Source organism: Ovis aries, chromosome 5 (genome assembly GCF_016772045.2).
Source record: "Ovis aries strain OAR_USU_Benz2616 breed Rambouillet chromosome 5, ARS-UI_Ramb_v3.0, whole genome shotgun sequence".
Lineage (NCBI taxonomy): Eukaryota > Metazoa > Chordata > Mammalia > Artiodactyla > Bovidae > Ovis > Ovis aries.
The window spans coordinates 32353135-32374443 of record NC_056058.1 but is presented as its reverse complement, the minus strand read 5'-3'; the positions used below and the strand labels follow the sequence as shown (position 1 = coordinate 32374443).

The 21309-nt window shown below is 36.5% G+C and overlaps 1 protein-coding gene across 10 annotated transcripts in view; it reads left to right on the top strand.

The window, feature by feature from the left end:
* The window catches only part of DMXL1 (Dmx like 1), a 132642-nt gene extending 118245 nt beyond the window's left edge, over nt 1–14397 (top strand). For 6 of the 10 annotated variants that reach the window (XM_060416352.1, XM_042250330.1, XM_042250328.1 and 3 more), the window contains 4 exons: nt 221–312; nt 6299–6351; nt 9264–9481; nt 11199–13346. In XM_060416352.1, the coding sequence (XP_060272335.1) occupies nt 221–312; nt 6299–6351; nt 9264–9481; nt 11199–11423 (588 nt within the window). In that variant the 3' untranslated portion in view covers nt 11424–13346. Of the gene's footprint in view, nt 1–220; nt 313–6298; nt 6352–9263; nt 9482–11198 lie in introns of all 10 variants that reach the window. The other 4 variants (XM_004008689.6, XM_004008690.6, XM_042250329.2 and 1 more) reach the window with 1 other exon arrangement.
* The last annotated feature ends 6912 nt before the right edge of the window (nt 14398–21309 follow it).

Here is a 21309-nt window from a genome sequence, read left to right as displayed (position 1 = left end):
AATTTACAAATATGCCAAAATGGGGAACCTTGGTGAACTGGGGTGAGGGGTATATGAGAGTTCTCTGTATTACTCTTATAACGTTTCTGAAGTTTATAGGGGAAAGAACACAGGGATTAAGTGAGTCACAAATTACATGATCACTTTTTGATTAATGCATCTACCTGCTTATAAAGTTGTTTGTGATAACAGTAACATTTGTTGTTTATAACCATTCCAGACTTGGCAGTGTCATAACAAAACAGCCAATGATTTTGTCTTCGTTAGCTCTTCCTCTCTAATAGCTACAGCTGGTCTTTCAACTGACAATAGGTAAGAGATTATAACTGAAATTGAAATTTGTGGTGTATGTAGCTAAGCTTTATTTTTAAATTGCTTAATGTCCTTATATCTCAATAATGTTTTCACACTTACACCTTTAAATATTTTTATTACAGAGACTTGTTTCTTAGAGCACTTTTGTGTTTGAATTGTAAAGCTAAGGAAATTCTGGTGACATTAAAAACAAAATCCATTCCTTCTGGATTTTTGGTATTCTATTAATAATGTTAACATTTCAGTGTAGGAGAAAAGAATTTGATTTTGCTAAGAGTTTTTCTCCATATTATTTTCTATGTGTTAAGAAAGCTTGAGCCAAAAAAAAAAAAAAAAGTATTTATTGGCCCCGCTGTTTAGTTAAACCCTTGCCATAGCCTATGAGACCAATATTATCAGTTTCGTAATCAGAACACAACTTCCAAAAGACATGTTAGTTGTGTATGGCACCCTGTCCCCATCTCCCCGAAACACTTAAATGTGTGGAAAAAAAATCTCATTTCTCCATGTCCATGCACCCTTTTGACTTCCCTCATACAGCTCAGTTTGAGATTAAGGCCTTCTGAAGTTGCTGAGCTTTTTATATTTGTCCTGAGGCGCCTCTTTGCACTCAAAGTGGGAATTTTAGGAATATGGAGTTTTCAACCCATCTTTCATAGAAATTCTTATATGTATTTATGCCTCCTTTGTAACTCACAGAATGGAGTAGAAGCTGTTCCCTTTCATAGTAGGAATAAGTTTTCTTTTTGCTCAAGATTCCTTGTGTCCTGTTCTTTATTTCAGTCAAACTATTTAGATTAGAAAATCAGTGAATACAAAAAATAGTTTCTATATTCAGATTTCATGTAGTATTCCTTGTAATTACATGTTAATCTGAAGTTTTTCATTTTGGAAGCTATTATTTTTTAAAATTTTTGTCTAAAAATTAATCATACATAAGTATATTGGTTACTTGTATTTGGTGCCGTATAAATTTAAGAACTTTCTGTGTGAGTGAGATTCAGATGAGCTAGAATGAGACATACTGTTTTTATACTTGAAGTATACTTGATTTACAATATTATGTTAGTTAGAGGTATATAGCATCATTATTCAGTATTTTTGCAGATTATACTCTATAGATTTTTATAAGATAATTATTATAATTCCCTATTCTATATACAATGTATCCTTGTTTCTTGTCTATTTTATAATATATATGGTAGTTTGTATCTTTTTTTTTTAAGTTTGTATCTATTAATTCCATATTCCCAATTTGTCACTCCCCCATCTTCTCCTCTTTGGTAACAAGTTTGTTTTCTATACCTGTGAGTCTGTTTCTGTTTTGTATACATAGTCATTTATATTATTTTTTAGGTTGCATGTTGTGATAGCATATAGTATTCGTCTTTTTCTGTCTAACTTACTTCACTGAGCACAGTGGTCTCTAGGTCCACCCACATTGCTGCAGATGGCAGTGTCTCATTCTTTGTTATGGCTGAGTAATATTGTGTGTGTCTCACATCTTCTTAATCCAGTGTTCTGTTGATGGGCGCTTGGGTTGCTTCCATGTCTTGGCTATTATAAAGTGCTGCTGTGAAAGTTGGGCTGCATATATCTTTTCAAAAGAGTATTTTCATTTTTTCAAGATATATATCCATGAGTGAAATTGGTAGATCATATGGTAGTTCTGTTTTTAATTTTTTGAGGAACCTCCATACTGTTTTCCATAGTGGATGTACCAATGTACATTTTCACCAACAGAGTACAAGGGTTCCCTTTCCTCCTCATCCTCCAACTAATTGTTTTTAGATTTATGTACTTTTGGACTATGCTGGGTCTTTGTTACTGTGCACAGGCTTTCTCTAGTTGCAGTGGGCAGGGTCTGCTCCCTAGCTGCAGTGCGTGAGCTTCTTTTTGCTGTGGTTTCCTTTGTGGCAGAAATGGTCTCTAGGTGTGTGGGGTAAGTAGTTGTGGCACACAGGCTTAGTTGGCCCAGAGCATGTGGGATCCTTCTGGACCAGGAGTCAAACGTAAGTCCTCTGCATTGGTGGGCAGATTCCTAACCACTAGACCACCAAGGAATCCCCTCTCTAAATTTTTTTTATTGAAGACTTTTTGATAGCCCCTCTAACAGGTGTGAGGTGATTGCTCATTGTTGTTTTGATCTGCACTAGTGATATTGAGCATCTTTTCATATGCCTCTTAGGCATCTATATGTCTTCTTTGGGAAATTATCTATTGATTATCTATCTACTCTGTCCATTTTTTTTTTTTTTTAACAGGTTGAATCAGAAACCAGTTAAGATACCCGGCTGCGATTGATGTTGGGTTTTTTTTGTTTGTTTTGGTGGCTTTGTGTTTTGGTTTTGTTTGTTTGTTGGCTGTACTGTGCTGCATGCAGGATCTCAATTCTCAACCAGAGATTGAACTTGAGCCCCCTACATTGGGAGCGCAGAATCTTAGATACTCAGCCACCAGGGAAGTCCTGTTCCACTTTTTTTTTTTTTTAATATTGAGCTATATGAACTGTGTGTCTGTTTTAGGTGTTAACTCCTTGTCAGTTACATCATTTGCTTTTTCTCCCATTCAGTAGATTATCTTTTCATTTTGTTGATGATTTCCTTTGCTCTGTAAAAGCTTTATGTTTAATTAGATCCCATTGGTTTATTTCTTTTTTGCCTAAGGAGACTGATCCAAGAAAATATAGCTATGGTTTATGTAAAAGAGTGTACTGCCAGTGTTCTCTTCTAGAAGTTTTATGATTTTCCGTTCTTCCATTTAGGACTTTAAACGATCTTGAGTTTGTTTTTGTATATGGTAAAGAGGAATGTTCCAGTCTCATTATTTTACATGTTGCTGTCCAGTTTTTCCGCCACCACTTGTTGAAAAGACTGTCTTTCCTCCATTGTATATTCTTGACTTCTCTGTCGTAGATTAATTGACCATAAGTCTTGGGTTTATTTCTGGGGTCTCTATTCTGTTCCATTGACCTATGTGTCAGTTTTTGTGTTAGTACCACACTGGTTTATTTTTTATTTTTGTTTTTTACATTAAGAACTTCAGTTTATTTAAAAAAGAAAAGGCACATCTTAACATGAAGGAAAAGACAAGCCACATAATGGGAAAAGATGTTTGCAAACACAATTTTATTATTTCACAGTCTCTATGGAACAGGAATTTGAGAATGGCTTAGCTGAGTGACTTTTCCTTAAAGCTGCAGTGAAGATGTCAGTGGGGCTGTAATGATCTGAAAACTTGACTGGAGCTGGCAAATCTTCTTCCAAGATGGCTTATTCACGGGGCTATTCGCAAGCCTTGTCAGGAGACCTCAGTTTCTCGCAACTTGAGTCTCTCTAAAGGGCTGCTTGAGTGACATTATGACATAGCAGCTGGCTTTCCTACAGAGCAAGTGATTTCCAAGCCACTCTCCATATTCCCTGAGGTCTTTGACTACTGGATGAGTCTTCTATATCTGGATGCCTCTTTCAGTAGAGGGATTTAAATTATGTGAATTTAATTATACATGCTAGTGGACCAAAGGGTGGGGATCCTGCTAGCGTTGGAGGGTCTCCTGTGAAGTGTAGGTCAACAGTGGCTTGTAACAGTGAGTTGGGAACTCAGTATCACACTGTTTTGATGACTGTAGCTTTGTAATATAGTCTGAAGTCAGGGTGTATGATTCCTCCAGCTCTAGTCTAATATCTAAAAATTACTTTGACAACTCAGGGTCTTTTGTAGTTATTTTGTTCTAGTTCTGTGGAAAATGTCATGAGTATTTTGATAGGGATTGCATTAAATCTGTAGATTGGTTTGAGTAGTCGTTTTAGTGGTCATTTTAACAATATTAATTCTTCCAATTCAAAAGCACAGGCTATCTTACCATTTCTTTGTAGCATCTTCAGTTTCCTTCATCAGTGGTGTATAGTTTTCAGAGTATAGGTCTTTCACCTCCTTGGTTATGTTTATTCCTAAATATTTATTCCTATTGATGTGATCTTAAGTAGGGTTGTGTTTTACCTTCTTCTGATATTTCATTAGTAGTATATAAAAGTATAGCACATTTTTTGTATATAATCTTATATCCTGCAACTTTGCTGAATTTATTTATTAGTTCTAAATTTGGAGGGGTAAAGATTTTAGGGTTTTCTATATCATCTGCAAATAGTGACAGTTTTCCCTTTTCCCTTCCAGTTTGGATACCTTTTATTTCTTTTTCTTGTTTGCTATAGCTAGGATTTCTAGTAACATGTTAAATAAAATTGGAGAGAGTGAACATCCTTGTCATGTTTCTGAATTTAGTGGCAGGCTTCCAGCTTTTCACTGTTGAGTATGATGTTGATTGTGGATTTGTCTTAAGTGGCCTTTAATTATGTTAAGAACTGTTTCCTCTTTACACACAGTTTTATCATGAATGGAAAACTCAATAGAGAGTTTCTGTGTCTTTTGAGATGATCATCTTATATTTATCTTTCTTTTTGTTTATGTGATATATTATATTTTTTGATTTGCAAATGTCTAACCATCCTTGTGACCTTAGAATTAATTCAGCTTGATCATGGTGTATGATCTTTTTTATGTATTTGGTTTGTTAAGATATTTTGTTGAGGATTTTTATATCTGTAGTTATCAAAGATATTGGCCTGTAATTTTCTTTTTTTATAGGGTCTTTGTCTGGTTTTGGTATCAAGATAATCGAGGTAATGATGGCCTTGTAGAATCAGTTTTGGAGTGTTCCCTCCTCTTCAGTTTTTTGGAATAGTTTAAGAAGGATAAGTATTAGTTCTTCATATATTTAGTAGAATTCCCATGTCTGGTCCTGGACACTCAGTTACCTGGCAGTTGCTTTTGTTTTGTTTCCCCTTCCAGATTGATTTTCATTTCTAGTGATCAGTCTGTTTAAATTTTCTGTTTCTTCTTGATTCATTCTTGGCAAGCTGTATATTTCTAGAAACTGGTCCATTTCTTCTAGGTTGTCCAGTCTGTGGGCATATAACTGTTCTTAGTATTATGATTCTTTGTATCTCTGTGATATCAGTTGTTATTTCTCCTCTTTCATTTCTTGTATTGTTTATTTGGGTCCTCTGTCATCTTCTTGATGAACCTGAATAAGTTTGTTGATTTTGTTTTCTTTTCAGAAAATCAGCCCTTGTTTTCATTGATTGTTTCTATTGGATTTTTTTTTTTAATCTCTGTTTTATTTCCTCTCTAATCTTGGTTAAAGTTCCTTCCTTCTACTGACTTTGGGCTTTGTTTGTTCTTCTTTTTCTAAAAGAAAAAGTGAATGGTAGCTTGGGTTGTTTATTTGAGAATGCCTGTATTGCTGTGAACTTCCCTCTTAGAATTGCTTTCTGCATTCCATAGATTTTGGGAAATTGTGTTTCTATTTTCATTTGTCTTAAGGTCTTTTCTGACTTAAACCCTTTGATTTCGTTATTGACCCATTGCATTTTTAGTAGCATGTTGTTTGGTCTGCATGTTTGTTTGTTTTTCCTGTTTTTCTCTCTGTAGTTTATTTGTAGCTTCGTACCTTTGTGATTAGGGAAAAAAATATGCTCGATACAATTTCTATTTTCTTAAATTTGTTGGCACTTGTTTTGTGACCTAGTATGTGGCGTATTCTAGAGAACATTCCATGTGTGCCTGAAAAGGATGTGCATTCTGCTGTTTTAGAATATAATATTCTATACATACCATTTAAGCTCAACTGATCCATTGTCATTTAATACCACTATTGCCTTATAGACTTTCTCTCTGGATTATTTGTTCATTGATGTCAGTGGGGTGTTAAAATCCCATACTGTTACTGTATTATTATCAATTTCTTCCCTATGTATTCTTTATTATTGTTTACTTTATATAGGTGCTTCTGTACTGGGTGTGTATATGTTAACATGTATAATATTCCTTTTGTATTGATCCCTTTATCATTATATAATGTGAAACATTTTTATTCTGTTTCAACTTTTTATGTCACTTAAGAAGTAATCTTTCTTTTTTTCAGAAACATATGTTTGTGGGACACTCTTGTAGCACCTGCCAATAGTTTAGTCCATGGTAAGTTTTGAAAGCATTTTATAAAAGTGATTTTTAAATGGATTTTTTTAAATGACATGTTTAATAGTTTGTGAGATTTATTTTGCTCATGGTAGCAAAGTATGAAAGCAGAAAAGTTTAATATGTGTAATTAACTCTTCACTGTATTTTAATGAAGGACAGTGGAACATAGATAATATAAAAATTGTTCATTGTGAATATCAGTTATAGTATTATATCCTCTCATGCCACTGTTACTCAACTTCATACTTGAAGTTACAACTAAAGCAATAAGACAAAAAAAAGAAATTAAAGATATACTTATTGGAAGGGATGAAATAAAACTGTGTTTATTCACATATTATATGATGTTGTAGAAAACTCCATAGAGTACAGGGGGAAAAAAAAACCAAACTGCTGGAACTAATGTACAGATATAGCAAAGTCAAAGCTTTGATTCCAGATCAGTATACTAAAATCAGTTGCTTTCCTTTACACCAACAAATGAACATTTGGAAGTTGAAATTTAAAAAAAAAAAATCACCGTTTAAAATAGCACCCAAAATAATGTAATTCTGAAGCATAAATCTGTATAGCATCTGTTGGGAAAAGCTACCAAAAAAGGTAAAAAAGATAAAAGACCTAAATAAATGGAGAGATAGTTTGTGTTCACAAACTGTAAAACTTGGTATTGTTAAGATGTTACTTCCTCCCAACTTTATAGATTCAGTGCAATTCTAATTAAACCCCCAGCAGTCTGTTTTGTACGTGTCAACAAACTGGTTCTAAAGTTTATGTAGAGGGGCGGGAAACCTGGAGTATTCATATTGCCTGATTTCAGGAATCACTGTAAAGCTATAATAATCAAGCCACTGTGGTATTGGCTTAAGAATAGACACATTAAGAAGCATAGAAATAGACCTGCACATAGTTGGTAGACTCATCATTAATAATGCCATAAAGGTAATTTAATGGAAGCACATAGTCTTTTCAACAAAGAGTGCTATAACATTTGGGTCCTTTTGTGTGGAATAATGAATATAGGTACAAATCTTACCCCTTTCACAAAAATTTGCTGAAAATGAATCATAGATCTGCATGTAAAAACAAAACTGTAAGACTTCTAGAAGGAAATACAGGAGAAAATCTAGGTGACCTTGGGTTTGTTGATGAGATTTAGATAAAACAAAAACACAATCCAGTAAAGAAATGATATATTCCAGACTTTTAAAGTTATCCTTTTGTTCACTATCTGAAGAGCAAATAGCCATATAAAAGATGCTCAGTATCTGTAGTCGTCAGGGAAGGGCACGCTAAATGCACCATAATTTATCATACTATCCTATACACTGGAATAGCCAGAATTAAAGATTCTAGAACACCAAGTGTTGATGAGGGTATGGAAAAACTGGAACCTTCATGATTTGCTGATAGGAGTATGAAATAGTACAACTTCTTTGGAAAACTGTTCAGCAATTTCTTAATAAAATTACACATGCACCTAACATGACCTAGCAGTATATATTTTGACACAAAAAATGAAAACACACGTCCACAATTAAACTGGTATAGGAATGTTATTAGCAGCTTTGTTTATAATAGCCAAAAACTGGAAATAACACAAATGTCCAACAGGATAACATGGTATATTTATGTAATAGAATACTGTTCAGAACTAAAATGCATGTCCCACTGATAGATGGAACAACATAGGTTAACACCTAAAGTGCATGTCGAAAGGAAAAGAAGCAGGAACAAAACTCCATTTATATGAAGTTCAAGAACTGGCGAAACTAATTGGATAGAAATCAGAATTGTGATTGCTTTTGAGGGCAAAGGAAAAGCCTGAGGGTGCTTTTTGGAATGATGAACGCATTCTTTGTTTTGATCTGAATAATGCTTACACAAAGGTATCCATTTGTCAGAACTCATGAACGGTGTACACTTAGAATTTGTCCATTTTACTCTATGCAAGTTTATATCTCAAAGTGCTGGAAAAGTTAAAAAAAAAAAACCTTATGATTAGTTTTATCTAGATTCTTACAATACTAATAACATTTTGTTGAGTACTTAGTATTTGCCAGGTAATGTATATGCTTTGAATATATTCCCTAGTTTGATCCTCATACATAACTGTTAGGCAGATGATGTTATCGTCTCTTTTACAAATGATGAAACTGAGACTTAGGTTAAATAATTCGCCTAAGGTATACATTTAAATCCAGACAAAATCCAGGATTTTGGGAATACACTTACATTGGTTTCCTTATTTAGCATTTTTGTCATCTGTGTCGTTTCTGGGTTAGTTTCAGTTGATGGATTTTCTTGTCTTTATGTGTGCTTCTTTGCATGCCTGGTCATTTTTTATTAGATATAGTGTAAATTTTATATATTTTAGGTATTATTTTTGTATTGTTTAAATATTTTTTGAGGTTTTTCTCCAGGACTGAGTTACTTGGAAACAGATTTGTTGAGGGTGGAGATGGGAATCGTGTTGAACAGAATCAAAGCCACGTTTGGTACAGGGCAAATTTTGCACGCACATGTGTACACACACACCCCATTGAGTCAGTACCCTTCTCAGTACTCTGTATAGTGCCTTCTGAATTAAAAGATTTTTTTCCCTACTCTGGCTGGTAAAAACAGGAACACAAATCAACCTGGATTCCCCTTTCTTATGCTATGGCCGGAAAATCCTAAGCAGTAAGCTGAGTCAGTTGTGTGGCTCACCTAGTTCATTTCTCATTTCTCAGAGATCATTCTTTTTCAGTGCTTAGTTTCCAGTGTCTCATTCCATTGTTTCTTATGTATCACTTGATATTTTCATTGATTTAGGCAGGAGAGTAAATCGAGTCTAGTATTCCACCTTGGCCAAAAGCCAGGAGTATGTTTCTTATGCTGTTATATAGTTTTTATTTTTATTTAATTTTCAGCTTTTGCATGTCATGATAGTGGAGCCACTGTTTTGGCATATGCTCCAAAACATCAGCTACTAATATCAGGTGGCAGAAAAGGTTATACATGTGTATTTGACCTTCGGCAACGACAACAGAGGCAACTCTTCCAGAGCCATGATTCTCCTGTTAAAGCCATCGCTATTGATCCTACTGAAGAGTACTTTGTTACAGGATCTGCCGAAGGCAACATAAAGGTAATTATAGTAATGCCACAATATCTGCAATGTGAAAGGAAAATTTTGGAAACCTTGGTTCTTTAATCATATTGAAGACACTTGTTTCTTTAAATGATAGAAATATTGACTTCTTTGTAGTCCACAAGATTAATTGCTATTTAATCTTTTAGTGAATAAAATAAAATAATATTTAACTTGAAAATTGCCCATTTGCCTGTTGTTTTCAAATGTGCTTAACTAATGGATGCAAACGAACTGGATTTTCTGTGGATATGGATATGAACATATTTCAGACGTTAGTCTTGACTCCATGTTCAGAGTTACTGAATACGGTTTCAGGTGCTGCAAAATATACTAACATTTTCCCTTATCCCAGATTTCTCCCCATTTTGTCATTCATAGTATCAGCATCCAACCACTTAGTGACTGATTCAAGAATGCTGATATACCTGGATAAGCTCTGCTTATAACAGTCTTTCTGAAACTCCACTGTTTCGAACTTAGAAGTTTGAATGTTAAGCAGCTTGTTAAAAATAAGCACCTTGTTAAAAGTGAATCCCACTCTAGAAATACGGTTGCTAGATTGTACCCCCATAACAAGTTGGTAAGTCCAAGGCTCAGAAGTGTGCACTTTTATAACACAGATGTAGTGGTTCTGATGAAGGGTTCCCTGTCTGCACTTTAAAGGATCTGTAGGGGTAAGACTAGTCAACAGATTATTCTAATGGTCAGTAACTCACTGGGGGAGTCTAGTTTCTTAGAATCCATTAATTTAAATGCTAGTGAGACTACTTAGTACAAATAAGTTGGACTACTTTACTTTGTTAGGACTTCCATACTGTTTTCATAATTCTCAGCCAGAAAAAAATTAACTAGAATTTCAAAAAGGTGTTTCTTAAAATCAAATATATATACCAGTTTTCATACAAAATTCTTTTTCGTTTGTTTGAAGCTAGTTTCTTATTTGAACTTTCCTCAGTTTAGAATAAGTTGTGCTAGATGTTAGATTAGTTCTTTAGTATGTATTTTCATTCTGAGTTTGATTATTTAATCAAGTTAAAAGATTTCATAATATACCAGGTTGTATTCAGGAGTTACAATTTTAACACTCATGTCTAGAGTAGTGTGAATTAATGAATTTCTCTGGGAAAAGAAAGAAATTTTTTTTTAAATGAGATGTCAAAACATCAGAAAATTGTAATAGTTTATCTTGCCACTGGAATATAGTTTTGCCTGATCTGAAGGCCTCTGGGTGTTTGGCACTTTCCTCTTTCCAGTGGTTCTGATTCCCTGGTGGATACTGTGCATTATGGAGAAAAAATTACCCTATTTATATAGGTACACAGCAGAATCTTTGCTGAGAGAGAAAATCTTCATTGTAGTTCCTACAATATTACAAGTTTCTGTTGCATTGCATACCTAACCTTCTTGTATCTAAGTTTTCTCATTTCTAATGAAGGGTTTAAAATACTTAACCTGTTTTACTGGATTAACTTTTGAAGAATGTAATAATATCAATGAGATTTAGAAAATTGCAACACTATATACAAGAATCAAAATGTTGTAACTGTAGGCCTACACAGATTTTTCTCCATTTTTGTTTTAGAAATTCCTTATTTGTACACAAACACAGGCCTAAATCTTTTGCTTGGATTTTTTTTTTTTTTTTTTTTGGCTTGGATTTTTAAGGTATTTGTCAATCCCTATTTTTATTTTGTCCTTGATATAATTTCAGATTTGGAGTCTCTCTACCTTTAGTCTTCTTCACACCTTTATCAATGAACATGCTCGGCAATCCATTTTCAGAAATATTGGAACCGGAGTGATGCAAATTGAGACGGGGCCTGCAAATCACATTTTTTCATGTGGAGCTGATGGAACAATGAAAATGAGAATACTGCCGGATCAGTTTAGCCCATTAAATGAAGTGTTGAAAAATGATGTGAAATTTATGCTGTAACATTTTTAACAATAAGATATATAATTTATTACCTATTCCTTGAAGTGGCCAACACATAAAATGTACGGTGATCATTCTCTATACCACAAATAAGCTAATGCTTTTCTTGTTTTCTTATTTATTTTATGGAGCTTTGCCCTTGATGCACTGATGCCTTAAAAATTAACAAGGTCATTCAGAATTAGACTACATTGCCTAAAGTAAAATGTGTAAGTAATGCTGTAATAATACGTATTTATAGTATGTTATAGTGAGTATATCATAGTGTTAAACGAATTTTGTTTTGTTGATAAGTTCTTCTGCAGACATCTCTGCATGAATTTGTTTCACAGTAAAAATACCCCTTTTTTTTGCACCTTTACAGGTGCAACCTATAAAGGCAGTTACACCTCAGTCATCACTTAATTCACCACATTCTCACTTCCTTTTTCAGACTTTCACATCTCAGACTCCTCTGTTAATTAATGATAGAATGATATTTGGGCAAGAGTCAAAAAATAATATCTCCATTAACACTGTCATTGGGACTTTAGTGATAAATGAGTCAAATGGCTCCTTACGTAAAGTTTTCATCTATTTTCCCTCTGGAGCCCAAGTTGTATGTGTGTGGTGTGTGTATGTATATAATATATCTTACACATCTTATGTGAACTGTGTGTGTGTATGTGTATAAGAGAAAACTGCAAGTCTTTTCATTTGTTTTTGTGCCATAACAGCACCGCCACCAGAATAACAACTTTTTTGCAGCTGTTTTGTTTTTTTTTACCTTTTTTTTTTAAATTTTGAATTCTCACAATCTTCAAATAAATTTCAGGAAAACTTCCAAGATTATTAAGATTGCATTGAGTTAGATTAGACATAGCAGGCAATAATGTTTCTGTGGTGGCATATATGAGACACTTAAGCTTATAAATTTGTCAAAGGATTTTTGGGCACCATACATTTTACTTAAATTTTATTTTACTTCTTATTTTTAGGTGCTTTTAGTCTCAAAGTTCTGAAAAACTTACAGCAGTGTTTTTAGAAACAAATGTGAAAAGTCAAATTACATAGATAGTATTTACAAATGTAAAATACCTGCCAGATCTACCATTAATAGATAATAAACTAAACCTTATATTTTATTATTTTTTTGCCAAAATATATTATTTTATTATAAAAGTATGACCAAAATATTAAAAATGCACAATGCTTTTAACTTAAATGTGCTAACCCTATTTCTGTCTGTTTTGTGCTATACCTTTTCTGATTCAGAATTATAGAAAACTTGGTAATACTTAATTTTAACCAAGGAGACTGGAGGCAAATGGGACTAAGTGTTTAAGTAACAACTATATACTACTTAGCTTAAATATATTTTGTTAATAGGAACATTAATAGAACATTTTTATGTAACAAAATATGGACAACTATTATCTTGGAAATTAAAGAGTCAAATGAAGCAAAGAAATGAAGGGCTGGTAAAATGAATTTTGTAATATCCTCAGGATACTTTTAAAAGTATATTGTTAAAAGATTTTGTAAATTCATACTTTTAAATGTGTTAAGCAAGTTGCGATGAAGACACTGTTATTGTGTAGAGAGTTTATGTGCACATAATAACCTGTACCTATAAATTGTGCAATACGATATGTGACTATTTGCCATGGAGAAATCTGTGACAGCATTGCAAATGATACTATTGTTTGATGTAGTTAATCTTAAATTATTCAGTAATTTCTTCATGAATCAAGATTCAAAAGGCTTTAAATTTAAACACTTTCAGTGAGATAGAAAATTTATTATTATGCTTATTAGGAAAAAGACATGGTGGATGAAGAATTAAGCATTTTAATTAAGGGTTTATATGAATAATAAATTATGTAAGCCCATATGTATTTACATCCAGAGTCATAATATTTTAAATAAACAATCATGCAGTGACTTTTTTTTTAAGCATGCTATTGTTTTAATAGTTATGCCACTTTAGTTGATTTAAGTATATGTGACATTTTAAATAGGAGAATTTCTGTATTTGTATTTGGTTAATGTAGGAAGAATTACATAATTTTCCCAGATTCCCTGTTGTTCCTTTTCTATAGTCTTTTTAACTTTATGAGTAAGCATTATGCAAAACAGGTGAGAATAAAATGGTAAAGGTAGTTGGAATGTATGCTTAAGTAAAAAATGATGTACATATATGTAAAATTTTATCCACACTAATGGAGTGGATACAAATTACATTTTTTAAATTGTGTGCTTTCTGAGAATGAGGCTTTGTAAGGGTAGAAGAATTAACCACACTGTGAGCCTCATTTTCTAAAATGTAGCGTTGTGTTTGTCTTTTTTTTAATGTAGAATCATGGGACAGTCAATTCTATCATCCTTTCTGGCTCTCTTTGTCTTGCCCCAATTCATTCATTTCTCCTTAAATTTTTTTTTTTATAAAACCACTGCAGAATTTCTCCAACTGGTCTCAACGATCAGAACTTAAAGAAAATCCTTATACAACATTGAAGTGGCGATGATCTTTTCATAACAGTGTTGACAACCCAGAAGGATATATTTTACTAAACAAAAAGTTTAAATGTTATATTGCAAGACACTACAATCCAAAGAACAGGTAGACAAGAAATATATGTATAGTATATAGGGAAATTTTAATGCTCCTAATACAAAGAGAATTTTAAAATGATAATAATGGGAAAATAACCACACCAAGCACAAATATGTTCATCCTCACCAAGAGTGCAAAGAATGTTAAAAAACAACAACAACAATGTGATACCACTGTTCATCCATCAAATTAGAATAAAGTCAAAACAGTGGCTTCAGTTTGGTGAAGATGCAAGGAAGTGAGCACAGTGAAACATTGCTGGCAGAACTAAACTGTTACAAAGTCATGTAGATACATATATAAGACTGAAAAACATACTTTCACTGAGCAATCTTTTGGGAAATTATCCTTTACAATAAAAATACCTATGCATAAAAATATATGTATACAGATGTTTATTGAGACAAATCTCAATGTTAATTCATGGGTAAATTGTGGCATAAATTTTGGTAATCCATACAACAGAATATTCTCTTTTTTCAAAAAATTGTTAGAATTGTATCAGTTCATCTGAAAAAAGTTGGCAAGAAAAATATTTCAAAGTAAAAGGTGTTATATCCTATGTTTCAGATTTTTTTAGTCTTTAGTTTTAGTGTGCATTATAGGGACATAGAAATATATATGAAAGAATACATGTGAAGCAAGACTCTAACATGGAAGGAAGAAGGAGATAATACTTTTCTAAATGCCTTTAAACCCTGCTTGGTAACACAATAGCAGAAATAGTCATGTATGTGTTGGTGAAGAAAAGCTGTGTTTTCATACCAGATAGGACTTTGACGACTGATTTGTTGAGTGAAGTGGTGCTGTTTTCGGAATATTCTTCTTGGAATTGTTGAAAGATATTTGTGGTGTTTGATGTTACTTTAGTAGAAAGGTTACAATGTTGTCCTTCAGAGTACTTGAAAAAAGTTGAATATAGATGACTTAAATGTACCTGTCAGTCTTAAAAATCTGTATGGCTTTTGCTATTTTCAAACCTAAATGTTTGGAGTTTTTCATGACTTTTTTTTCCCTTCTTGCTTGGTTGTCGCCTGAACATCTGTGGTCTATAATTCAGGGAGCTAATGCGAAGTTGGAGTATAACATTATTTCACAAGGCTCCTTAGAACAAGAAAAGTTTCTTAATATTCTCTCACTGCAAATATGATGAGTGAAACAGTTTGGTGTTACAACTCGTTTCTTTCCACAGTGGAAATGCCTTAACGTGTGTCATGCTAAGTCACTTTGGTCATATCTAACTCTTTGTGACCCATGTGTGTGTGTGTGTGTGTGTGTGTGTGTGTGTGTGTCACTCAGTTGTGTCTGACTCTTTGTGACCCCCATGGACTGTAGCCCACCATGCTCCTCTGTCCATGGAATTCTCCAGGCAAGAATACTGGAGTGGGTTACCATTTCCTTCATTTGAGATCCTAACTCCTGTACAATTGATTGCTTGGTATATAGGTATGACGTTTGTAACAGAATCTAAGCAGTACAATGTTATCAGCCCAGGATATGTGTTTTTAAAGTTTTAAAATCTATATTCCTCCCATATGCAAAAACTCCGCAGTGTTTTTATCCTATTACTGCATCAGAGTTAGGCTTTTGAACCCCCAAGATCTCATCTAAATGAGGTTCAGGTGTATATGTGGCTCCTTACATGAGTTTCCTTAAGTATAGTACTTCTCAGTTTAAAGACCCATGAAGTAATGAGGCAAGTTATGGGCCTCCTGTCTGTGAAACATACAATGGTGAGACAGAGAGAGTAGCTATCTCCCATTCTAAAAGATGAGAAGTAACATTCATATGATGGTCTCTGGTCCAGAAGGATTCTGAAAGTTAGGTGGGTACCTGTCACCAATTTCTTAAGTAATCCTGTCCCCTGCAAGTATTTCTTCAGAGCTCTTGGCTCCACCTTTTGGGCTCTTTCCCCCCCCCACCCCCCGCCACCTCTAAGTTATTCTTGCCACCTCTTCTTAATATCTTCTGCTTCTGTTAGGTCCATACCATTTCTGTCCTTTATTGTGCTCATCTTTGCATGAAATGTTCCCTTGGTATCTCTGATTTTCTTGAAGAGATTGCTAGTCTTTTCCCATTCTATTGTTTTCCTCTATTTTTTTGCATTGATTGCCGAGGAAGGCTTTCTTATCTCTCCTGGCTATTCTTTGGAATTCTGCATTCAAATTTGTATATCTTTCCTTTTCTCCATTGCCTTTTGCTTCTCCTCTTTTCTCAGCTATTTGTAACACCTCATCAGACAACCATTTTGCCTTTTTGCATTTCTTTTTCTTGGGGGTGATCTTGATCACTGCCTCCTGTACAATGTCACAAACCTCCATTTATAGTTCTTCAGGCACTTTATCAGATCTAATCCCTTGAATCTGTTTGTCACTTTCACTGTATAATCGTAAGGGATTTGATTTAGGTCATACCTACTTGGTCTAGTGGTTTTCCTTTCTTCAATTTAAGTCTGAATTTAGCAATAGGGAGTTCATGATGTGAGCCACAGTCAGTTCTTGGTCTTGTTTTTGCTGACTGTATAGAGCTTCTCCATCTCTGGCTGCAAAGAATATAATCTGATTTCAGTACTGACCATCTGGTGCTGTCCATGTGTTGTTGGAAGAGGGTGTTTGCTATGACCAGTGCATTTTCTTGGGAAAACTCTTAGCATTTGCCCTACTTCATTCTGTACTCCAAGGCCAAATATGCCTGTAACTCCAGGTATCTTGACTTCCTATTTTTGCATTCTAGTTCCCTATAATGAAAAGGACCTTTTTTGGGTGTTCTAGAAGGTCTGTAGGTCTTCATAGAACGTTCAACTTCAGCTTCTTCAGCATTACTGGTTGGGGCATAGACTTGGAGTACTGTGATATTGAATGGTTTGCCTTAGAAATGAACAGAGATCATTCTGTCATTTTTGAGATTGCATCCAAGTACCACATTTTGGACTCTTGTTTGACTCTTGTTGACTATGATGGCTACTCCATTTCTTTTAAGGGATTCCTGCCCATAGTAGTAGATATAATGGTCATCTGAGTTAAATTCACCCATTCCAGTCCATTTCAGTTCACGCATTCCTAAAATGTCGATGTTCACTCCTGCCATCTCCTGTTTGGCCACTTCCAATTTGCCTTGATTCATGGACCTAACATTCCAGGTTCCTATGCAGTATTGCTCTTTACAGCATTGAACTTTACTTCCATCATGCGTCACATCCACAGCTGGGTGCTATTTTTGCTTTGTCTCTTCATTCTTTCTGAAGTTATTTCGCCACTCTTCTCCAGTTGCATATTGGGCACCTACCGACCTGGGGAGTTCATCTTTTTGCCTTTTTATACTGCTTATGGGGTTCTCAAGGCAAGAATACTGAAGTGGGTTGCCATTCCCTTCTCCGGTGAACCACATTTTGTCAGAATTCTACATCGTGACCTGTACGTCTTGGGTGGCTCTACAAGACATGGCTCATAGTTTCATTGAGCTAGATAAGGCTGTGGTCCATGTGATCAGTTTGGTTAGTTTTCTGTGATGGTGGTTTTCATTCTGTCTGCCCTCTGATGGAGAAGTATAAGAGGCTTGTGGAAGCTTCTTGACAGGAGAGACTGACCGAGGGGGAAACTGGGTCTTGTTTTGATGGGCGGAGCCATGTTCAGTAAATCTTTAATCCAATTTTCTGTTTATTGGTGGGGCTGTGTTTCCTCCTGTTGCTTGACCTGAGGCTAAACTATGGTGGAGGTAATGAAAATAATGGTCACCTCCTTCAAAAGATCCCATGCACACACTCTGCCCTCAGTGCCTCTGATGCTGAAGCAGGCCACCACCGACCCACGCCTCCCCTGGATACTTCTGGACACTCACGGGCAAGTCTGGGTCAGTCACCTGTGAGGGTCACTGCTCCTTTCTCCTGGGTCCTGGTGCTCACAGGGTTTTGTTTGTGCCCTCCAAGAGTCTGTTTCCCCAGTCCTCTGTAAGTTCTGTGGATGTATGGTGGGGTTAATGGCGACCTCCTCCAAGAGGGCTTATGCCGTACCCGAGTCTGCACCCAGAGCCCCTGTGGCAGGCCACTGCTGATGCGTACCTCCTCAAGAGACACTCAGAAACAGTTCTGGATCAGTCTCTGTGAGCTGGGTATGCCTTTCATGCCCTTTCCAGGGTTGAGCAGCTCAGGCGACCAGGTGCTTGGCAAGCACATACTCCCAGGTGGGCCCTGCATGTTAATCACCTCCCTGGTCCTGGCTGCTTGGCTTCCATCTCAGGTGTGCTGTATGTCTCCTCTGGAGAGCTGATCTCAGGCTGTGACTCTTCTGGTGAAATCAGCCATACGTGATCTCAGGGTGATGTGGTTAGAAGCTGGGAGCCTGCTCACAGTTTGGTGGAAGATGCCTTCTCTGGGACTGAGATTGTAGCAGTGCGGCTGCGGGCCGGCTCACTAGGCCCAGGCGGCTGCGGGCCAGCTCATTAAGCACGGCCGAGAGGAGATACCCCACGTACTAGGTCAGGGGCAGCGGCCTAGGGCGACAGGCTGCGACGGCGCAGGAACGGCCGAGAAGAGCTACCCTGCGTCTGAGGTCAGGGGCGGCCGGGAGGAGACACCCCACGTCCAAGATCAGGGGCGGCCAAGAGAAGCCACCTCATACCCGAGGCCAGGGGTGGTGACCTTGAGGAGCCACCCCAAGCCCGAGGCCAGGGCCAGCAGCTGGGAGAAGCAACCTGAGGAGTGGTGGCTGTGAAGGCACAGGAGGGCCTAGAAGAGCCATCCCACGTTGAAGGTCAGGAATGGTGGCGGTAAGGAGATACCCCTTGTCCAAGGTAAGGAACAGCGGCTGTGCTTTGTTGGAGCAGCCATGAAGAGATACCCCATGCCAAGGTAAGAGAAACCCAACTAAGATGGTAAGTGTTGCAAGAGGGCATCAGAGGGCAGACACACTGAAACCATACTCACAGAAAACTAGTCAATCTAATCACACTAGGACCACAGCTTTGTCTAACTCAATGAAACCAAGCCATGCCTGCAGGGCAACCCAAGATGGGTGGGTTATGGTGGAGAGGCCTGACAGAATGTGGTCCACTGGAGAAGGGAATGGCAAGCCACTTCAGTATTCTTGCCTTGAGAACCCCATGAACAGTATGAAAAGGCAAAATGATAGGATACCAAAAGAGGAACTCCCCAGGTCAGTAGGTGCCCAATATGCTACTGGAGAGCAGTGGAGAAATTACTCCAGAAAGAATGAAGGGATGAAGACAAAGCAAAAACAGTACCCACTTGTGGATGTGACTGGTGATAGAAGCAAGATCTGATGCTGTAAAAACCAATATTGCATAGGAACCTGGAATGTCAGGTCCATGAATCAAGGCAAATTGGAAGTGGTCAAACAAGAGATGGCAAGGGTGAACGTCAACATTCTAGGAATCAGCGAACTAAAATGGACTGGAATGGTTGAATTAAACTCAGATGACCATTACATCTACTATTGCAGGCAGGAATCCCTCAGAAGAAATGGAGTAGCCATCATGGTCAACAGAAGAGTCCGAAATGCAGTATTTGGATGCAATCTCAAAAACGACAGGATGATCTCTGTTCTTCTCCAAGGCAAACCATTCAGTATCACAGTTATCCAAGTCTATGACCCAACCAGTAACTCTGAAGAAACTGAAGGTGAACTGTTTTATGAAGACCTACAAGATCTTTTAGAACTAACACCCAAAAAAGATGTCCTTTTCATTTTAGGGGATTGGAATGCAAAAGTAGGAAGTCAAGAAACACCTGGAGTAACAGGCAACTTTGGCCTTGGAATACAGAATGAAGCAGGGCAAAGACTAATAGAGCTTTGCCAAGAAAATGCACTGGTCATAGCAAACACCCTCTTCCAACAACACAAGAGAAGACTCTACACATGGACATCACGAGATGGTCAATGCCGAAATCAGACTGATTATATTCATTGCAGCCAAAGATGGAGAAGCTCTATACAGTCAACAAAAACAAGACCAGGAGCTGACTGTGGCTCAGATCATGAACTCCTTATTGCCAAATTCAGACTTAAATTGAAGAAAGTAGGGAAAACCGATAGACCATTCAGGTATGACCTAAATCAAACCCCTTATGATTATACAGTGGAAGTGAGAAATAGATTTAAGGGTCTAGATCTGATAGATAGAGTGCCTGATGAACTATGGAATGAGATTCATGACATTGTACAGGAGACAGGGATCAAGACCATCCCCATGGAAAAGAAATGCAAAAAAGCAAAATGGCTGTCTGGGGAGGCCTTACAAATAGCTGTGAAAAGAAGAGAGGCGAAAAGCAAAGGAGAAAAGGAAAGATATAAGCATCTGAATGCAGAGTTCCAAAGAATAGCAAGAAGAGATAAGAAAGCCTTCTTCAGCAATCAATGCAAAGAAATAGAGGAAAACAACAGAATGGGAAAGACTAGAGATCTCTTCAAGAAAATGAGAGATACCAAGGGAACATTTCACGCAAAGATGGGCTCGATAAAGGACAGAAATGGTCTGGACCTAACAGAAGCAGAAGATATTAAGAAGAGGTGGCAAGAATACATGGAAGAACTGTACAAAAAAGAGCTTCACGACCCAGATAATCATGATGATGTGATCACTAATCTAGAGCCGGACATCTTGGAATGTGAAGTCAAGTGGGCCTTAGAAAGCATCACTATGAACAAACCTAGTGGAGGAAATGGAATTCCAGTTGAGCTGTTTCAAATCCTGAAAGATGATGCTGTGAAAGTGCTGCACTCAATATGCCAGCAAATTTGGAAAACTCAGCAGTGGCCACAGGACTGGAAAAAGTCAGTTTTCATTCCCATCTCAAAGAAAGGCAATGCAAAAGAATGCTCAAACTACCGCACAATTGCACTCATCTCATATGCTGGTAAAGTAATGCTCACAATTCTCCAAGCCAGACTTCAGCAATACGTGAACTGTGAACTCCCTGATGTTCAAGCTGGTTTTAGAAAAGGCAGAGGAACCAGAGATCAAATTGCCAACATCTGCTGGATCATGGAAAAAGCAAGAGAGTTTCAGAAAAACATCTACTTCTGCTTTATTGACTATGCCAAAGCCTTTGACTGTGTGCATCACAATAAACTGGAAAATTCTGAAAGAGATGGGAATACCAGACCACCTGACCTGCCTCTTGAGAAATCTGTATGCAGGTCAGAAAGCAGCAGTTAGAACTGGACATGGAACAACAGACTGGTTCCAAGTAGGAAAAGGAGTACGTCAAGGCTGTATATTGTCACCCTGCTTATTTAACTTCTATGCAGAGTACATCATGAGAAATGCTGGACT